General features: G+C 39.4%; 1 protein-coding gene across 2 annotated transcripts in view; it reads left to right on the plus strand.

The window, feature by feature from the left end:
* Positions 1-18,714, plus strand: part of jak2b (Janus kinase 2b) — a 169,286-nt gene that overhangs the window by 10,474 nt on the left and 140,098 nt on the right. For both annotated transcript variants that reach the window (XM_043715280.1, XM_043715286.1), the window contains one exon: positions 3,106-3,361. In XM_043715280.1, coding sequence (XP_043571215.1) covers positions 3,145-3,361 — 217 coding nt within the window. In that variant the 5' untranslated portion in view covers positions 3,106-3,144. The remainder of the gene's footprint in view (positions 1-3,105; positions 3,362-18,714) is intronic.

The raw sequence follows: 18,714 nt of genomic DNA on the forward strand, positions 1-18,714 counted from the left end.
CCATATTTGGAGTACTATGTATCATTCTGGTTCCCCTGCTGGAGGAAAGATGTTGTTAAACTGGAAAGGGTGCAAAAAGGATGTTGTCAAGACTGAAAAATTTGAATTATAAGGAGAGGCTAGATAGGCTGGGATGTTTTCCCTGGAGCAAAGGAGGCTGAGAGGTGGGCTTGTTAGAGGTTTAAAAAACATGAGGGGCCTAGATAAGGTGAATAGCCAATGTCTTTTCCCAGGGTAAGGGAGTCCAAAACTAAAGGTTTAAGGTGAGAAGAGAATGATTTAAAAGGGACCAAAGGGGCAACTTTTTTGAGGCAGGTTAGTGTGTATATGGAACGAGCTGCCAGAGGAAATTGTAGAGGAAGTTACTTTACAACTTTTAATAGACATTTGGACTGGTACATAAATGGGAAAAATTTGGAGCAATATGTGCCAAATACAGGCAAAGGGGACAAGTTCTGTTTAGGAAACCTGGTTGGCATGAGCAAGTTGGGCTGAAAGGTCTATCTTGATGCTGTCCAGCTCTGTGACTCACACTCCCTATACCAGCTTATGCACCCAGTTCCAGGCTGCATCCCATACCCCTTGCTCCCCATTATCCTATTGCACAATCAACAGTAGAAATCAGAGCTAGAGCTGTCAATTAAGCAGTACTTTATCTGGTGCTCGTGTTTTATTTGAGTAATAGATTTCTGGACTCTCGGCCAATCCTCATTTATGTATTTATGTCTATCTACACAAGGTTAGAAGATTTTGAGTGCTTGTAGTTTCATTTATTGACACTTCTATTGGCCTGCAGTAAAACATTATGGAAAGTCCTTAATGAAGACTTTTACAAAGATGACCTTTCACTCATCCTATATTCTCCATGGATAGGAGCTTGGGAATAGAAGTAGGGCATCCAGCCGATTGAGCCTGCCTTGTCATTCAACAGCATCATGGAAGATCGAACACTTCAATGTCTTTTACACATTCTGATAACCTTGTACACTGTCAGTAATCAGAAATCCATCAGTCTCATCCTTAAACCTACATAAAGGCTGAGCCTCCACAGCCCTCTGTGGTAGACACTTCCAAAATGTGACAAACTTCTCAGTGATAAAAATTCTTCTTATCTTCGACCTAAGTGGTATCTGCTTTACTTTTTAAATTGTATGCCTTGGTTCTAGGCTCCTCAAAGAGGGAGTCCTATAAAGGAGGGCATCTTACCTGCTCTACTCTATCTCTTTTAAGTATTTGCAAGTTTCAATGCAATTACCTCTCATTCCTTTGAAGTATTAGAGAAACAGACCCAGTTTGCCCACTATGTTCATTGGACAGTCCCACCATTCTAAGAACAAGTTTGGTGAACGTTTTGATGTGCTCGCTCTATAGTAATAGTATCCTTCCTGAGATAGGGAGATCAAAATGCGTACAATACTCTATGAGCGATCTAATCAAGTTCCTATACAATTAACACAAGACTTCACTACTTTCATTGCAAGAGAGTTAGATTAAACATTCCAGTGGCCTTCCTAATAGCTTGGTGCTCCTGCACGTTACCTTTCAATGACTTATCGATAAGGACACCTAGGTGTCTTTGTGCAACTGAACTTTCCAAACTCTGACTTTTTCAGAAGTACTCGACAAATCTGTTTCTCCTTCCAAATTTGATAATCTGTTGAATGGTGAAGGGAATGAGGAAGACCAAAAGTCTTACATTAATGACTTTCTGTAATGTTAAAGTGGAAAGTCTAGAAATGGGGTCAGAAATCCCTGAATCTATCTGTGTTGTCAAAATATTCCTGTGTCATCCTGACTCACTGTGTATCCAGCACATCAGTGTTTTGAAACATCCTTCCTAAAAAGAAAATATGCTCTGTTAAAATGGCAAGAGTATCCATGATATTATCTATTACCTTTGATAAAGTAGACTGTATTAAGAGATGTTTTTCTTTTCCATAATGTCATGTCCCAATGTTTGTGACACAGTTACAATCAAGGAACAAGAGTAGGCCACTCAGCCCTTCAAACTTGCTCCAACATTCAATTAGATCATGGTTGATTTGATTTTAGCTTCACCTCTACATTCCTGCATATCCCGATTTAATCTTTCGTCCTCTTGATCTCAGTGATTATGAACACCAGTTCTATATTGTGTGAATATTAAGTATCAGCTGATGAATTCCATTCAGTAGCACAATGTTTGACCCCCCCACCCCAACCCCACCTTGAGGATCTGGATTCACATATCAGGCCTGAAATATCATTTACATGACTGGCTGAGCATTTCCAACTTGACAAAAGTGAGGAGGAGAAATTGACTGAACCAATCCAATTTCTGCAAGTCAGCTGATCACAGGGCAACTCTCGTAGTGACTGTGAAAAGATTGTTTGAAAATATTGTAGCCTACATCTGACTGAAGGGAAGAAAGCATATGCTGTGGCCCCTTGTGGGAAAGATCTTTGAAAATCAGCTAGAGAATTGTCACTTTGATGAAGGAATCTCTTTGGCCTATCAGAAACATGGTGGTCTTCCAGCGCAAAGAGTTGTCCTTTGATGGCGTGCTAGAAACTGGCACTTTGCAAAGTTCTAGGACCCGATGCTGAGGCATGTGGCAGAACTCGGTACAGCAACTGCAGAGGTGCAATGGGGAAAGAACTTTCAGGCTTTCTACTCAGTGAATGTGGAAATAATGCAGAACCCCTCAATCGACATGCCCAACCAATGTGGAATACGGATTGTGAATTTCAAGATTGTTGAAATTGTACTGAGTTTGTTCCAAAGTGCATGGAGAAAAGTTAAATTCTATTGTGCTCTCTGTAATATGATATTTAAAATTTTACAGATTTAATAAATAAAGTATACTTTTTGGCGGACAAAATTGTCAGTCTTACATGTGAAGTGTGAGAGATACGAGTGTGGGTTTGCAGCTTGTTGTCTGGCTGTAGTACTGTTTTGAGTTTGCCACCTGATCTAGAAGCAGCCTTCATTGAACGTGGTCAATTGGCAATACCATTTTCACACTTTGACCGCAAGGTCAAACTTCTGCCATAGTACATTTTAAAATCCATCCTGCCTTTTTTATCATATTTCAATTTGTTTTTATTTCTTTTCTCGATTTGCAGTTGTAAGGGGAAGAAAGAGACTTTTCCTACTATTACAAAATGATGGCCTGCATTACAGTGACTGATGTGGAAACCGGATCAGCGCCACTTCAAAATGGAGATCTTCATCAAACCTCACGAGCACCCAAATGGACTGGAGCGGGACTTCAAGTAAAACTTTATCCCATCCCTGGCAAAACGGATAACAACTCCTTAACATTTCCACCAGATAAATATGTCGCAGAAGACATTTGCATAGCAGCTGCCAAAGCCTGTGGTGAGTGCACTTACGCATGTACTTGTGTGGTATTTTAACATGGTCACTTTTTTTTATATTGAGAGGGTGATTTCCTTTAGGACCAAAGGACTTGTGTACTCTGTCCCTGAATAGTCAAGAGTTGGGGAAAATTCCAAAATTTGGTATCCATTGGAATTATGATTTTTAGGAAAAATCATAGTTCAAGTCATCTGTATTTTCATTGTTACTGTCAGATATTTGCCTAGTGCAGTTTTAAACGATGTCCATTGTGAACTGAAGTCCTTGAATCAGATTTTCATTAAGGAGGTGAGCATCTGGAACTGAAAGTGTTTCAAATCCTATACATCTGTATCAGGTAAGGAGACCCCATCCTCTCTCATTGTATTTTCATTTTGGCGTGTTGGGGGTAAGATGGAGCTGAGCTTTTGGAGACGAGTTCGAGCTGGCAACCAAGGTGGGAGGATGGTGAGGACAGCAGCCTAGAAATTCTCTGGAATGTCTTGGAAATAATACTGTAGCTGACACAATGATCTTTAGAAAGATCCTTCAGCAAAAGAAAGCTCTTTTGCATACATACTGTTTAAAAGTGTCAATTAACAACAGTTATTCAGCGTTTAACTAAAGTTTTAATTCATTTTAGAGCTCTTAATTTTGCATAAATCAATACACAGGCATTGGAAAGCAACTCTTCAAAAAAAACCAACAGATTTTACAAGCTGAGACTCATCAGTCAAAAGATATATTCAATCTGAATACTGCTTGCTGAGGTCTAAGTGCATTAATCGTTCATGGCAAGAGGTGAGGCATTCATAATGGCAACTTATCAATAAAACCAGCCTGAAAGATGGACTTATTGTAAGTTCTTACCTAGTCTCCAAGAATGACTAATACACCTAGCTAGATTAGATTAGATTCCCTACAGTATGGAAACGGACCGTTCGACCCAACAAGTCCACACTGACCCTCCGAAGAGTAACCCACCCAGACCCATTCCCTTACAGTTACCCCTGACTAATGCACTTAACATTATAGGCAATTTAGCTTGGCTAATTCACCTGATCTGCACATCTTTGGATTGTGGGAGGAAACCAGAGCACCCGAAGGAAACCCACGCAGACACTGGGAGAACGTGCAAACCCTATACAGACAGTTGCCCGAGGTGGGAATCGAACACGGGTCCCTGACGCTGTGAGGTAGCAGTGCTAGCCACTCTGCTGCCCCTCAGCAAGCAATATTTATGAAATGCAGAGAGGAGTATAAATTTTGTTTATTTAATATCTGTATTACTTTGTAATATGTTTTTATTTCTTTGAAGTGTTTTTCCCTGCCTGTGTGTCTATTTAGATAAGATAATATCTGAAATGAATAAAAGCTCTGACATATTGGTATGTCAAGTGTCTATGGTTGGTTAATAGCTCTGAGATTGTAAGACAGCTAATATATTTAAATAGACATGATCCTTTTTTCAGGGCTCAGACCTGGGTTTTCCCTGTGGTTTACGATTTGTCAATGTAGCTGTAAACTACATCTATAAATTGAAAGACTTGCCTCCACCAAAATGAGATGTGGTGGGGGACTTTCAACTGCTTAGCTGCTGGCAATGATATGAGTGCTGCAAATGTGATCATTAGCTGCATGTTATCTCACGTTAGTGAAAGTTGACAAAAACTGAATAGGGATGTGGGGATCTGACTGCCTTTTTTAAAGACATTCTGAGTGGGCCCGACTAAGAACTATTAACATTTATGAGTTAAGTGGACTATGGAGGATTGAATTTTCGTCAATGATTCATTCAGAAACCGGTTTGTGGGATTTTTGGACGTGGAGAGATGGTAAATAGAGCCTTATATTTATTGTCATCCTCTTAGTTGTTCTATCAAGAGAAACAGAGACAGGACACATCAAACCTTATTTTATCTGATACACAACTAACTGAAATTCTCAACTAAGTTCAATTTATACTTTTCCTGTGCAAAATATCACTTCAACAACTAGAAGCTCTTCAAAAATTTTCCAGAACCCAAAGGCTTTGCAGCTAATCTCAGTACAGTACAAGTACTTACAAGTTCTAATTGTGGTTACAAGCATTAAAAAAGTTTTAATGCATAAATTGTAAATCCCCATCTTGTCACAATGGCACAAAATCATAACAGCATCCAGTGAACTCCAGAGTGAGAAGCACAAAAAACCTGTGTTGACACTAAAGTAGGAAATTTACATCTCTAGATGTATTTAAAAAGATAAAAATTGGAAGGTTTTGATGAGCCAATGCTATCAGAGGTCAAAAAGTAAAATTGCTGAAGTTTGTTTTGTTGACTCTGAGTAAATAAAGCTTTAAAGACACTACTGTACTAAGCTCGAGCAGCTAGATAGTGCTTTTATATAAATGTTTGGTTTTAAATGCTCACTGGGGGCCCCATGTCTAGCCCAATGCTCGCTCATTAAGCAAAAAGAATGTATTATTGAAATTGATTGAACTGTGTGCCTTTTCTGATGGATAGCTTATGTGTTTTAAACTTTATGTCCCTTCAAAGTCAGAGACATCCATAAAGCTGACCATGAAGCTAATATAATTGTTTCTTTACAAAAATTAATTTCTGAATATGATCTATCCCTTGATCAAATTTGTAATGCAGAGAAAACTGACTTAAGTTGACAATGCCTGTTGAATTTCACTTTGATTATTGTGCATGAATCAGGTATTAAACAGAAAGATCGACTTCGATGTGTATATCATGCACATGCATTCCTTCTTGAATATCTGTAAACTAAATTATCTTGAGCTTTCATTTATTTAATGTCCTATTAAAGTAAAAAGAACACTGTTTTTGCATACTTGACTGCCCACACATTAACTTATTCTTTGAAAGTTTGTGCCATGTGTATTAAGCTGTATTCAATCAGTAAATGAATTGATCCATTAATTGGCATTTTTGATTAACCAGCTTCTGCATTCTCCCTACATGCTAGTTAATAAAGATTTGACTGTACTTTGTATCTATCTTCGCTGAAGAGGAAATTTAAAAATTCCAGGTGTTGTAGGGTTTACGAGTCCTTTTCTAAGAGTTGCAAGTGAGGAGGTTAAAAAATTAATGTGAGGAAAGAAAGAATATTGGAAACTGGATGGAAGGCCAGCAGGTTGACAGAATTAATGGTTTATTCCTGATGAAGGGCTTTTGCCCGAAACATTGATTTTCCTGCTCCTCGGATGCTGCCTGACCTGTTGTGCTTTTCCAGCAGCACTCTAATCTTGACTCTGATCTTCAGCATCGTAGTCCTCACTTTCGCCCAGAATTAATGGCTGACAACCTGGAGTTTTAAAGGAGGAGACTTCAGTCCTAGTGGTTGTATAGGTTTTGAACTTTTTGAGTTTCCTTGTTCTGAGTCTGAGATTTTCATTGTCTGAGCTGAGATGTCACCTTTTGTTATAAAACCTTAAGTTACCTCGAGAAGGTGACTTAAAAGAAATTTTGGGATTTACATATTAAGGAACCGAAACCTGCAACCCATTATGAAAGATGAAAGACTTAGCAACAATCCAGGTTTGTTCAATATATCACTTCAGTTGCATGACACTATAGTCTTTTGCTATAAGTTCTGTGTCTTATGGTCTTATGCTCCACAACCACCTGATGAAGGAGCAGTGCTCCGAAAGCTTGTGCTTCCAAATAAACCTGTTGGACTATAACCTGGTGTTGTGATTTTTAACTTTGTCCTATTTTCTAAACAGTCCTTATGGATTGGAAGGCAGCAGCATTAACCCTGTATGTGAGAAAGGAAAGCGGGGGGGAAAAGCAGAAAACTTTAAAGGCCAATAAATCTGGCATCAGTAAGAGAGAAAGTGCTCAAATTAATTATTAGAGACATGGCCTGAGGATGTTTTAAAAATTCAAAATATCATTAGCAGAGTTAACTCAAAATTAAGATAGGGTCATCATATTTGGCAAAAACAGAGTGCTGGAGAAATGCAGCAGGACTAGAGAGAAAATCAGAGTTATTTCATCTGAGTGTCTCATTTGGCAAACCTGTGTTGTTGTTTAACATTGAGTTGGGAGAATAAGGAATGTGGTGTACCTGGATTTTTAAATGCTGTTTAAAAGGTGTAACAGGAGAAGTTATTACATGAAATTATGCCTCATCGATTGCGGATTACTTAATGCCCTGAAAGCAGGGAGTAAGAATAGATGGAGAAAGTGAGGACTGCAAATGCTGGAGGTCAGAGCTGAAAAATGTGTTGCTGGAAAAGCGCAGCAGGTCAGGCAGCATCAAAGGAGCAGGCGAATCGACGTTTTGGGCATAAGCCCGAAGAAGGGTTATGCCTGAAACGTCGATTCTCCTGCTCCTTTGATGCTGCCTGACCTGCTGCGCTTTTCCAGCAGCACATTTTTCAGTAAGAATAGATGGGTCATTTTAACATTCTCAGGCTATAACTGGTGGAGTATTGCAAGGATCATGGTTTGGATTTCAACCAAGTTGATGGTTGTATGAGGGAGCTGAGAGTAACGTGTGGAAGTTTGAAATGATACAAGATTAGAAGGAAAAGTAAGCAGTGAGGGCCATGCACAAAGCAGCATTTAGACAGCTGGGTGAGTGGGCATGAATATTTCCCTGTGAAATATAACTTGGGGAAGTGTGAACTTATCTACTTTGATAGGAAAAGTAGAAAACAACATATTTTATTTGGTGACTGAAAAGTGTTATTAATCAGAGGGGGTCTGGGTGTTCTTGAAGAAAAGATCGCAAGATTTTCTTTTTGTGAGAGATGCATAGGCCAAAAACAATGTCTGCAGTTTTTTAAAGACAATATAGATATGGTGTAACTGACTCAAGTTCATTGATGTAGGCCGGTATGTTATGGATGAGGCCAGACCCTCTCAAAATATTTGAAGAAGATCACCTCAACCCAAACCTTTACCTCTGCCTTTAAAATAAGAAAAGTGGATGTTCCAGGTGTGATGCAGCTGGTCAAACCACTCGGCTTTAAGCAAAACAGAATTTATTTAAACACTACAGTTGAAATATGAATAAAAGAAAACGGAATTTAGAAAAGCTTAACTATTGGAAAACTTAACCAACCCGAAACAGCAACTTAACAAAGAAACTGTTCCAATCCTGTAACATCCCATAAACACACTCCTCGGCAAAAACATAGATTGAAATCCAGATTCTTACAGACAGGAGGGAACAGCATCCAAAGAGACTTCAGAGAGAGTCAGTCAGAAATCACTTGCTGAAGCTTCCTGGACTACAGCATCTTCTGACTGCCACAGCTAAACAAAACTAGAAACATCCTGAACTAGGAGAATTGGCCATTCCCTTGCCATTGTTAAACTAGACTCTGCCTAGACCCCTCAGCACCTCTGCCTTTACAAGCCCCAAGGACAAAATAACATTGCATTAATAAATGCTTCTTAGTTGAGATTCCAGGAAACAATATTCACATGCCATAAAGCCTTATGCTCAATATAAACATTTATTTGCCATTTGAAGGATTACATCCGTATTTATGCAAAAACTTGTGAGTGATTATCATGAACTGCATCATTCTTTTTTGAGCCCTCCTGCATTGAAAAGTTGGTATTTTGACCTGCCAGAATTGCAAAATTTATAAGGGAAGCCCCTATGTAATGCATAGAAATCTGAATATTTCAGTTGTCATGACGTACAGAAATGTATCTAAAGTCACTTTACTGAAGGACCAATAATGCAATGACTCAGTATTAATAGGGCACGTAAACACTTGCCCTTCTCATGTATGATCAACAACAAAACAAAGCCTAACTGATTTACCCCTTCATATTCAATACCATTACTGTACTATTATTGCAATCTCTATCATTTAATATACTGGGAATTATCACTGACCAAACAGCAGGCTTGCCACATAAATGTCATAATTGCTGGAACAGGTCAGAGGCTCAGTATTTGGTTGCAATGGCTCACTTTCTGGAAAGCAAAATCTCTCTGCCATCCATGAAATTCAAATCAGTAGTTTTCTGCTTGCCTGGATGTTGCAGTTGTAATAACTCTGAAGAAGGTTTACACCATCTCAAACAAAGCAATTGCTTGATGTTACCTACACATAACTGGTCCATACATCCCTCCTCCTCTCACACCACTTGACATACTATGGTTACTCTGCGTGTTATAAACAGTATGCACTGCAGCAAGTTGCTAATTGACATTTCCCAAACACACGGCCTTTACTACTCGGAAGAAGTGAACACCACCGTAACTGGACGTAGAGTCATAGAGATGTACAGCATGGAAACAGACCCTTCGGTCCAACCCATCCATGCCGACCAGATATCCCAACCCAATCTAGTCCCACCTGCCAGCACCCGGCCCATATCCCTCCAAACCCTTCCTATTCATATACCCATTCAAATGCCTCTTAAATGTTGAAATTGTACCAACCTCCACCACTTCCTCTGGTAGCTCATTCCATACATGTAACACCCTCTGCATGAAAAAGTTGCCCCTTAGGTCTCTTTTATATCTTTCCCCTCTCACCCTAAACCTGTGCCCTCTGGTTCTGGACTCCCCAACCCCAGCGAAAAGACTTTGCCTATTTACCCTATCCATGCCCCTCATAATTTTGTAAACCTCTATAAGGTCACCCCTCAGCCTCCGATGCTCCAGGGAAAACAGTCCCAGCCTGTTCAGCCTCTGCCCATAGCTCAAATCCTTCATAAATTAGCTTTCCTTCATTGTCACAAGGTCAAATTCCTGCAGGTCTCTACTTAACAACATTGTGAGAACATCTTCAGCTCTCGAACTTCAGAGTGAGACAAAGACCCATCTTCTCAAAGGTAGCTGGGGATGAACAATAAATGGCAATTGCCACTGACTTCCATGGACTGAGAATGAATAGGTAGAAAATCTGTTTTCATAATAATTTTAAATTAGATGCCATAAGCATACCTAAAACCAGGCAGGGCCTTTTTCAAAGAACAAGATTTTTTAAAATATTCTGGCCAATAATCATCCCTCAACCAATACCACAAATTAGTTGACAATTAGCTCTTCATTGATTTCAATGCTACTTGTGAGACAATTCTGTACAAAAAATTAGTTGCCAGAGTGTATACCAAATAACTATTGTTTACTGGACACTTTAAAGAATGTAAGGATGTGAAAGACTCTCTTTTTAACAAAAAAAGCTAATACTTTCTCTTAGCTCTTAAACATGAGGAAATTCAGAATATTAGATACTAAGGCATCCGAATGATTGAAGAAAGGCTGTACTTCCTGTGACTGGAATATTGTGTCCAGTAATTGTCTATTCTGGCACAATTTATGCCAATGCAATGAAACTTCCAAACCTTTCAACTTGTGTTGTTCGTATTTGATATTTATTGCTTTCACCAATCTTTCCTGATGTGCCCTTTTAAAACGTGGCTCCTGACCCATCCTCAGGTCTGTTCTATGTATGGTTCCCAGGTGAGATACTCCACCATAACAGATTGGAGTGCCATTGATCATTTCTTAGGTACAGTGACATTATGGAACAGTCCATCAGTCTTGTTTGCTCTTTGAAAGAGCTGTCCAATTTGTCCACTCGGTTGCCCTTTGCCCATAACCTTACATTATTTCCCTTCAGGTAGTTGGATGTGTCTTCCTGAAAGTAACTTTTGAATCTGTTTTCACCATCCTTTTATGCAGTCTGTTCTGGATCAAAATATGAAACCAATTCAGCTTCGCTCTTCCCTGGTTCTTTTTCCAAATATCACATATCTGTGTTCTCTTATTGTTAATTATTTGACCACTGAACACCCTTTCTTCCCATCTGTCCCATCAAAATCCTTCAGAATTTTGAGCATCTGTGTAACCTCGCTGCTTAACACTCTTCTTTCACTGGAAGTAGTCCTTGTTTTTCCAGTCTCCCAAAGTCTATATCCTCGTAGTAAACCTCTTCACTCTCTTCATGGACTTGACGTTTCTCTAATAAAAGCAAAAAACTGTGGATGCTGGAGATAAAAAAAACATAAAGTGCTGGAGAAACACAGCAGGTCTGGCAGTGGAAAGAGAAATTGAATGGTTTGAGCTCAATGATTTTCTGAACAATATGAACCATTAACTCTCTTCCTCTCTCCACAGATGCTGTCAGATCCACTGACTTTCTGTCACACTTTTCTTTTCAATTTGTCATTTTCTCCAAAATGTGGTGTCCAAAATTGGAAAATAGCAAACATTATACCACCATTTTATAAAGGAAGAGAAACTGGGCATTTTAATCCAGTAAACGTAAAATCAGAAGGAGGCAAAATGTCAAGTCTATTGTGGAAACAGGACACTTAAAAAAATAATAATATGATTGGGTATATATTCAAAATGGATTTATGAAGGAGGAAAATGGCATTTCAGAATTCTGCTTGTCCTTTTGAGGGTGATTGCACGTTGTTGTACATGAGTTGAAAGGATTAAGGATTTAGTCTGTTTTGCTATAATACAGTGTGTGACCTTCTGTTATAGAAAATCGCGCAATTGAGATTACGGGCTGTATGGGAAAAACAGGGTTGGGGCAAACCACCAGAAATATCTGGTGGAGTAAAAATGAAAACAGAAATAGTAGTTAACCTAACAAAAATTATTGCACAGTCTAAGAAAATAATTAATATAATTTTAATGAAATAATGCAATAAATTTAACACTTCAAGGAGTTGCTGCAATTGTAGAGTTACAGTACTGTATTAAGACAGGGGAGGAGAGGCATCGTCATTACCTTCAGGTGCAGTTCTGGATGCAGGGTTACAACGAAAAAAATATTTAGTCCAGAAGTGGATGGCTGTGCTTTATTGTCCTCAATCTGTTTCTTGGGGGTTGGCTTAAAAAAGGCATCTAGTTTTTGCTGGCTTGCCATCATTCTTCTTTCACAAAGAAGCTGTTCACAGGATGCCAGATAAGATTTTATGCCACAAGCTGCTGTCCTGCTGTGTTCTGCATTGTAGTCATGGTCTTCTAAGAGCTGCAACTGCTTCTCAACTTCCCTCAGGATAGAAGACACAAGAGAAGTGGAAAGTTCTCATGGTGCTGCATCCTGGAGTTCATCTTCAGCTTCAATTTTTCCTGCACTGACAATTTGTAGATCAGTCTCCACTACTTCAAATTCAACTTGCGTTACAGGAGTGGTACAGTGTTCTTTGATTGCTGGAAGCTGCTCTGATGGTTCAATGCCTTGAAAATAATCAAGAAAATCTGGGAGAAGCTGCATGCAAGCAGTTCTTACTGACAGCACCCCAGGCTTCGACAATGATGTTAATAACATTCTTCATGTTAAAGCTCCTCCAACATTGAAGAACACTACCCTCATTATCCCCTTCAGTAGCTGCAATCCGCTTCCTGAATTTGCACCTTAAATAATAAGCTTTAAGAGCTGCTATTGCACCCTGATCCTTGGGTTGAATGAGAGAGATTGTGTTCAGAAGTAGAAATAACACTTTGATGTTTTCAGAAAGCTCACCAATGGTGGGAGGATGGCTTGGTGCATTATCTAGAATGAGGAGAACCTAGAAATCCAAATTTTTTTTCTTCTGCAATAATTTCTAAAAACATCCTCAAAAGCATCAACAATGCGGTCAGAGAAAACTCTGTCCTGTTATTCAACCTTTTTTTTTGCTTGACCTGAAGAAGGGCTTATGCCCAAAACGTTGATTCTCCTGTTCCCTGGATGCTGCCTGACCTGCTGCGCTTTTCCAGCAACACATTTCCAGCTCTGAAGTAAACACCTCGAGTTACCAGTGATGGAATCTCATAATAGCCAAAGGGAGTTCGTGTTTTTAAAATATCGTTCCCCCAATTCACCAATCGGTTTACAGCCATAGCGCGTTGACAAAATGTGCATTAAAGGAGAATGACCTGTAGTCAGGAATGCCATAAATGCTATCCACAATAATGATCTGATATGGGCTTGTGGGTAGACTGGCTTATGATCTCAGTTGAGTAAAAACAACATTCAGGTCATCTCATTGTGTCTGCAACAATGTAAATCAGATTAATGTGACCTGTAACTGAACCTTTGCATTTAATATAAGTAAAAGGTAAAGTCACCGTAGTCTTCCAGAACACAAGACTGCTGTCTTATTAGAAGAGTCAACTGGTGATTTAATCTGAGGGTCACCACAGTTCAGGTAAGGGGAGAGGTTAGGAAGGAGAGTCTTCCTTGATAACCTTAACCGATACAGGAACCCATGCTCTTGGAATCAGTCTGCATCTTAAACCAGCCATACAATGTTACTGCATATTAAAACACAGGACAATCAGGGGATTCTACTAACAAATTTGAAGATTTGTTAACGGAAAGAAAACCGTAGGAACTTTTGAGTTAGCACTCCATAACTTGTGGGTTACTGCAAGATCAATACTTAAGCCTTAACCATTTAAAATCTCTTTAAGGACTTGGATGAGACTCCAGAATAGCATACTGAGTTGCTGATAAATTTGAATTAGTTTGGAAAGTCAACAGTGAGAAAGACCTACAAAGTTGGGCAAGAACAGGGTAGACAGAATGCAAATGCTGAAGTGCATTTAATAGAAGGAAAAAAAGTATTTTTTGAATAGTGGGAAATGATGCATTCTGAATGGAATGCATGCATTCAGAAGAGCATAGGTTACCTTGTTAATGAATCACAAAGAGTTCATATTGTGGATACAAGCAATTAGGTTGGTAAATGATGTATTGGGTTTTGTTACAAAGGGAATAGGATAAAAGCATAAATAACTGTTCATTCAATTATGCAAGATATTGGTAGGTGCAGTGTTCTGTTTTTAGCGTCCTTATCTAAGGAGGGGTATACTTGCCTTAAATGGGAGGATTATAATGTTTACCAGACTGGCTACTATGATGATAAGATTGTCCTATGAGGAAAGATTTGGGTAGACCAAGACTACATTCCTTGGAATTTAGGAAAATGAAAGGTGATCTAACTGAAACCTGCAAATATGTAAATAGCTAGAGAGAGTGGAAGGAAGGGAAAATATTTGTTCTAGCTGAGCTGAGGTGGAGAGAAATTTTCTCACAATTCTCTACCCCCATGGATGCTCTGATTTAATGCGAATAGGAATAGTGTGGGAAGCTGGTGTCAAAGCAGAAGACTTTGAGGCACAATATTGTTGAATGGTGAAGCAAATGTGACTTGTCCAGCTCCTACTCTGTTTTTAGGAAGATAATCCCAACTGAAGCTTATTCGATAACTTCAATGGGTTGATCTTAATTTTCTTGCTTCTTTAATCTGCCTTGGTTTTAAAAGGCCAATGACCCTAGATGCTTTTTCACTGCCTTCAAAATGAATTATGCAACTTCCAAAAATATTTTTTATAGTTACAGCCCTGGACATGCTCGCTGACACTTTATTATTTTGCTTATTGCTGCAGATACAAAAATTGCTGGAAAAACCCAGCAGATCTGGCAACATCTGTGGAGAGAAGAACAGTTCCAGATTTGAGTCTTTTTCGCAACTGTTTAGTTCATATTGCCTCTACTCATTCATCCTACCAAAATGTATCTCTTCATACTTTGGTTTTAAATTGTACCTCACATGCATCTGCCCATGTCCTCCTGGTTTCCTCATCATTAGTACATTAATTTCCTGAGTATTGGTTCATCTGCATGGAAGCATGCTTTTGTTTGTTACCAGATAAGTTATTGTTAGGCCAGGCGTATCCGTGAATTTAATGTATGTAGAAAGCAATAATCAACTTACATTAAATCATTCAATACCATGTTACCATGATTAGATTCTTATGTTCCAAAGCATAACACAGACATTGTCCCATTACGTAAAGAAAACCTCCTGGAGGTAACATTCAGTGGTCCTAATAGTGACTCCTGAGGGATACCACTTATGTGTCTCCAATCTGAGAAGCAGCCATTCATCACAATATGGAGTCTAATTTAGGTAACTGCAAGGTGTTTTGTTTTGGGTCAAACCATGACTAGATTTACACAGTTAATGGTAGAGCCCTGGGGAGTGTAATAGAACAAGGAGATCTAAGGGTACAAGTTCATAGCTCCTTGAAAGTGGAATCACAGACAGGTTGAAGAAGGCATTTTGCATGCTTATTTTCATCAGTCAAAGCACTGAGTATAGGAGTTGGGACATCTTGTTGCAGCTGTATAAGACCTTGATGAGACCACATTTGGAGGATAGCATGTAGTTCTGGTCACCCTAATATAGCAAGGCTATAATTAAAGTAGAAAGAGTGCAGAAAAGATTTACCAGGATACTACCTGGACTGGAAAGTTTCAGTTATAAGGAGAGGCTAGACGGGTTGGGACTTTTTGCCTGGAGTGTAGGAGACTGAGGGGTGACCTTTTATAGAGGTTGATAAAATCATGAGAGGCATAGATAAGGTCGACACACATCAGCTTTTTCCCATGGTCGGGGTGTTTAAAACTAGAGGGCATAGGTTTAAGGTCAGAGGGGAGACATACAAAAGAATCCAGAGGGGCGGTTTTTCACACACAAGGTGGTGAGTGCCTGAAATGGGCTGCCAGAGATAGTAGTGGAAATGGGCACAATTTTGTCATTTATGAAGCATTTAGACAAGTACATGGATGGGATAGGTATGGAGATTTATGGACAAAGTGCAGGCAAGTGAGACTAGATTAATTGTGAAAACTGGATGGCATGGTGAAGTTGGGCTGAAGAGCCTGTTTCCACACTGTAGACCTCCATAACTCGATGCCTATGATTATAACTGCTTTCTGTCTCTTAGACAATTTTGTCGCCATGCTGCCATTGCCACTAAAACATCATGTATTTTAATTTTGTTAATAAGTCTATTGTCTGGTTCTTCATCAGTCGTCTTTGTTGCATACACAGAAGAGCAAGCATATGAATTTCTCACCCTCTGTTACTTCAAAGGGCACCATTCTTTTAGTAAGTGATCTGAGTGTATTAGCTTTGGGGAAATATATTAATTCACCCCTTTGTCTACAGGTGTGATTAGCACAGTATGATCTGAATGTGATATTACTTGTTTTCAGTCCTTCTGAAGATTTTTGTGGCAAAACACTTGGTGAGATGATGGTAAATATGAATTGTCAAGATGCTTTATTTCACAATAAGGAGAACTTACAGAAGACTGTACGACCAGATTCAATTCATTTAGCCCATGAAGTCTACCTTTACATAGTGATCAAGTAAAGCTAAGCTTTCCCAATCAATATTGGTGATTTATCATAAACCACTGAAACACATTTGTCTTCCAACAATTGGCATTTCCATTTTCTCTACCTCAGTGATAGGAGTTTTCATTTTAGCACTGTCTGACTTACTCAGAGCTTTCCTGTTTCACAAATCAACTCTGTGTTATTGTGAAGGAGAAGGTGAGGACTGTAGATGCTGGAAATTAGAGTCGGGAGTGTGGTACTGGAAAAGCACAGCAGGTCAGGCAGCATATGAGGAGCAGGAGAATTGACGTTTCGGTCATAAGCCCTTCATCAGGAATGTTGATTCTTCTGCTCCTTAGATGCTGCCTGACCTGCTGTGCATTTCCAGTACCACACTCTCAACTCTGTTATTGTGGCACTTTTTATCTCTCTCAGTTCAGAAATTGTATTCAAAGGATCTTACAACACAAAGGATGTGAGCTGTTTCACTTTATTATCTGGCCAAGCCAAATGCTGATTATTTAGTCTGTGGGAAAAACACCTTTTGTTTGAACTCCTCATTGTCTTTGTCTTTGATCATCCGTGCCTTTTTGTGGAAATAAACTTGACAGAGAAACTAACAAAAAATTGTCTTAAAATGTTTTATTTATAATTATTTTCCCCAGGTTCTTTTTGTCGTGAACAAATGATCTTAAAAACACTTGCACAGTTTGACTAATATATTCTCCTGAATAGGATATATTTGAAGCAACTGTACTGTCCCTTCCACCAGCTTGTTAATTAAGCACTAACCAAGGATTAAATCTTTTATTCCTTTCATTCCTAGTTTTTGACTGCTATTTACCATCGTAGCCAGTGTATTTTCTTTCCTCTAAAGGAGATTTTTGGTGCAATATGATCACAGAACTGACACAAAATTGGAAGTACTGAAGAAACTCAACTGATCGGTCAGCATTTTTGGAGAGAGAAAGAGTTATCATTTTCAGTTCAATATGACTTTTCTTAAGAATGTTATTTCTGATCTTCAGAGTCTGCAGTACTCTGCTGTTTCCCAAGTCTCCTTGTATAGATTCCCCCTTTGGTCAACAATGGTGGAAATTTAAAATGTTTTGAGCTGTTTTCTGTGCTCATTGTCTTGTGTGATCCTGGCATAAATGGTTGAGTAGATTCAGATAACATATTTAATCTGCAGTGGTGGTTGAAATACTCATCAACAGCACAGAATGTAAAGTCAGCAGGTTTTTGGACTTGTTCACAGTTTGGGGACTGTATTTATGTTTTGAGCAGGATTACTAGCTTTGATCAGCTTAACAATACATGAAGAGAATAACTGCCGTGAGAGAGCCAGTTCCCCCGCTGTTCTTTATTGCAACTGTAACATCTGCTCATGATTTCAGCAAACATATTGTGTGTTTGGTGAGGCGGTGGAAAATCTGAAGAAAGTAGGCCATGACACTTCAAATTGCAAGTTTGAACCAGGTCAGAGTAAAACAGATCAGTTATTAAATTAGACCAACCAAAATATTTGTTCTGAAGAATTCAGGTGTGGACCCAGACCCTCTACCTCTTTTTGTTATTTCCTTCTGACAAATTTTGCTGCTGTGTAGTTTTTGTTGTGGGATGATGTTGCCTGTATCTCATTACTCGTCAACTAAATGTCTATTTGGCTAAAAAGGGAAAACCACCATAATATTAGCAGACCATAGGGCTGCTCTGTTTCATGAGAGGAAGATGACTGGTGGTGGTTTAACCTGAGGGTCACCACTCCTCAGGCGAGATGAAAGGTTGTGAAGGAGAGACCTCCGTGGTAACTTCAGCCAACGTGGGAATTGAACCTAGCCAGTTGGTGTCACTCTGCATCACTAAGCCGTTGTTCAGCCAACTGAACTATTTTTGAGTATGTGATGGAAATGTGTTGCTGGAAAAGCGCAGCAGGTCAGGCAGCATCTAGAGAACAGGAGAATTGACGTTTCGGGCATTAGCCCTTCTTCAGAAATGAGGAAAGTTGGTCCAGCAGGCTAAGATAAAAGATAGGGAGGAGGGACTTGGGGGAGGGGCGTCGGAAATGTGATAGGTGGAAAGAGGTCAAGGTGAGGGTGATAGGTCAGACTGGGGTGGGGGCGGAGAGGTCGGGAAGAAGATTGCAGGTTAGGAAGGCGGTGCTGAATTCGATGGATTTGACTGAGACAAGGTGGGGGGAGGGGAAATGAGGAAACTGGTGAAACCCGAGTTCATCCCTTGTGGTTGGAGGATTCCT

This window comes from Chiloscyllium plagiosum, chromosome 2 (assembly GCF_004010195.1).
Source record: "Chiloscyllium plagiosum isolate BGI_BamShark_2017 chromosome 2, ASM401019v2, whole genome shotgun sequence".
Classification (NCBI taxonomy): Eukaryota; Metazoa; Chordata; class Chondrichthyes; order Orectolobiformes; family Hemiscylliidae; genus Chiloscyllium; species Chiloscyllium plagiosum.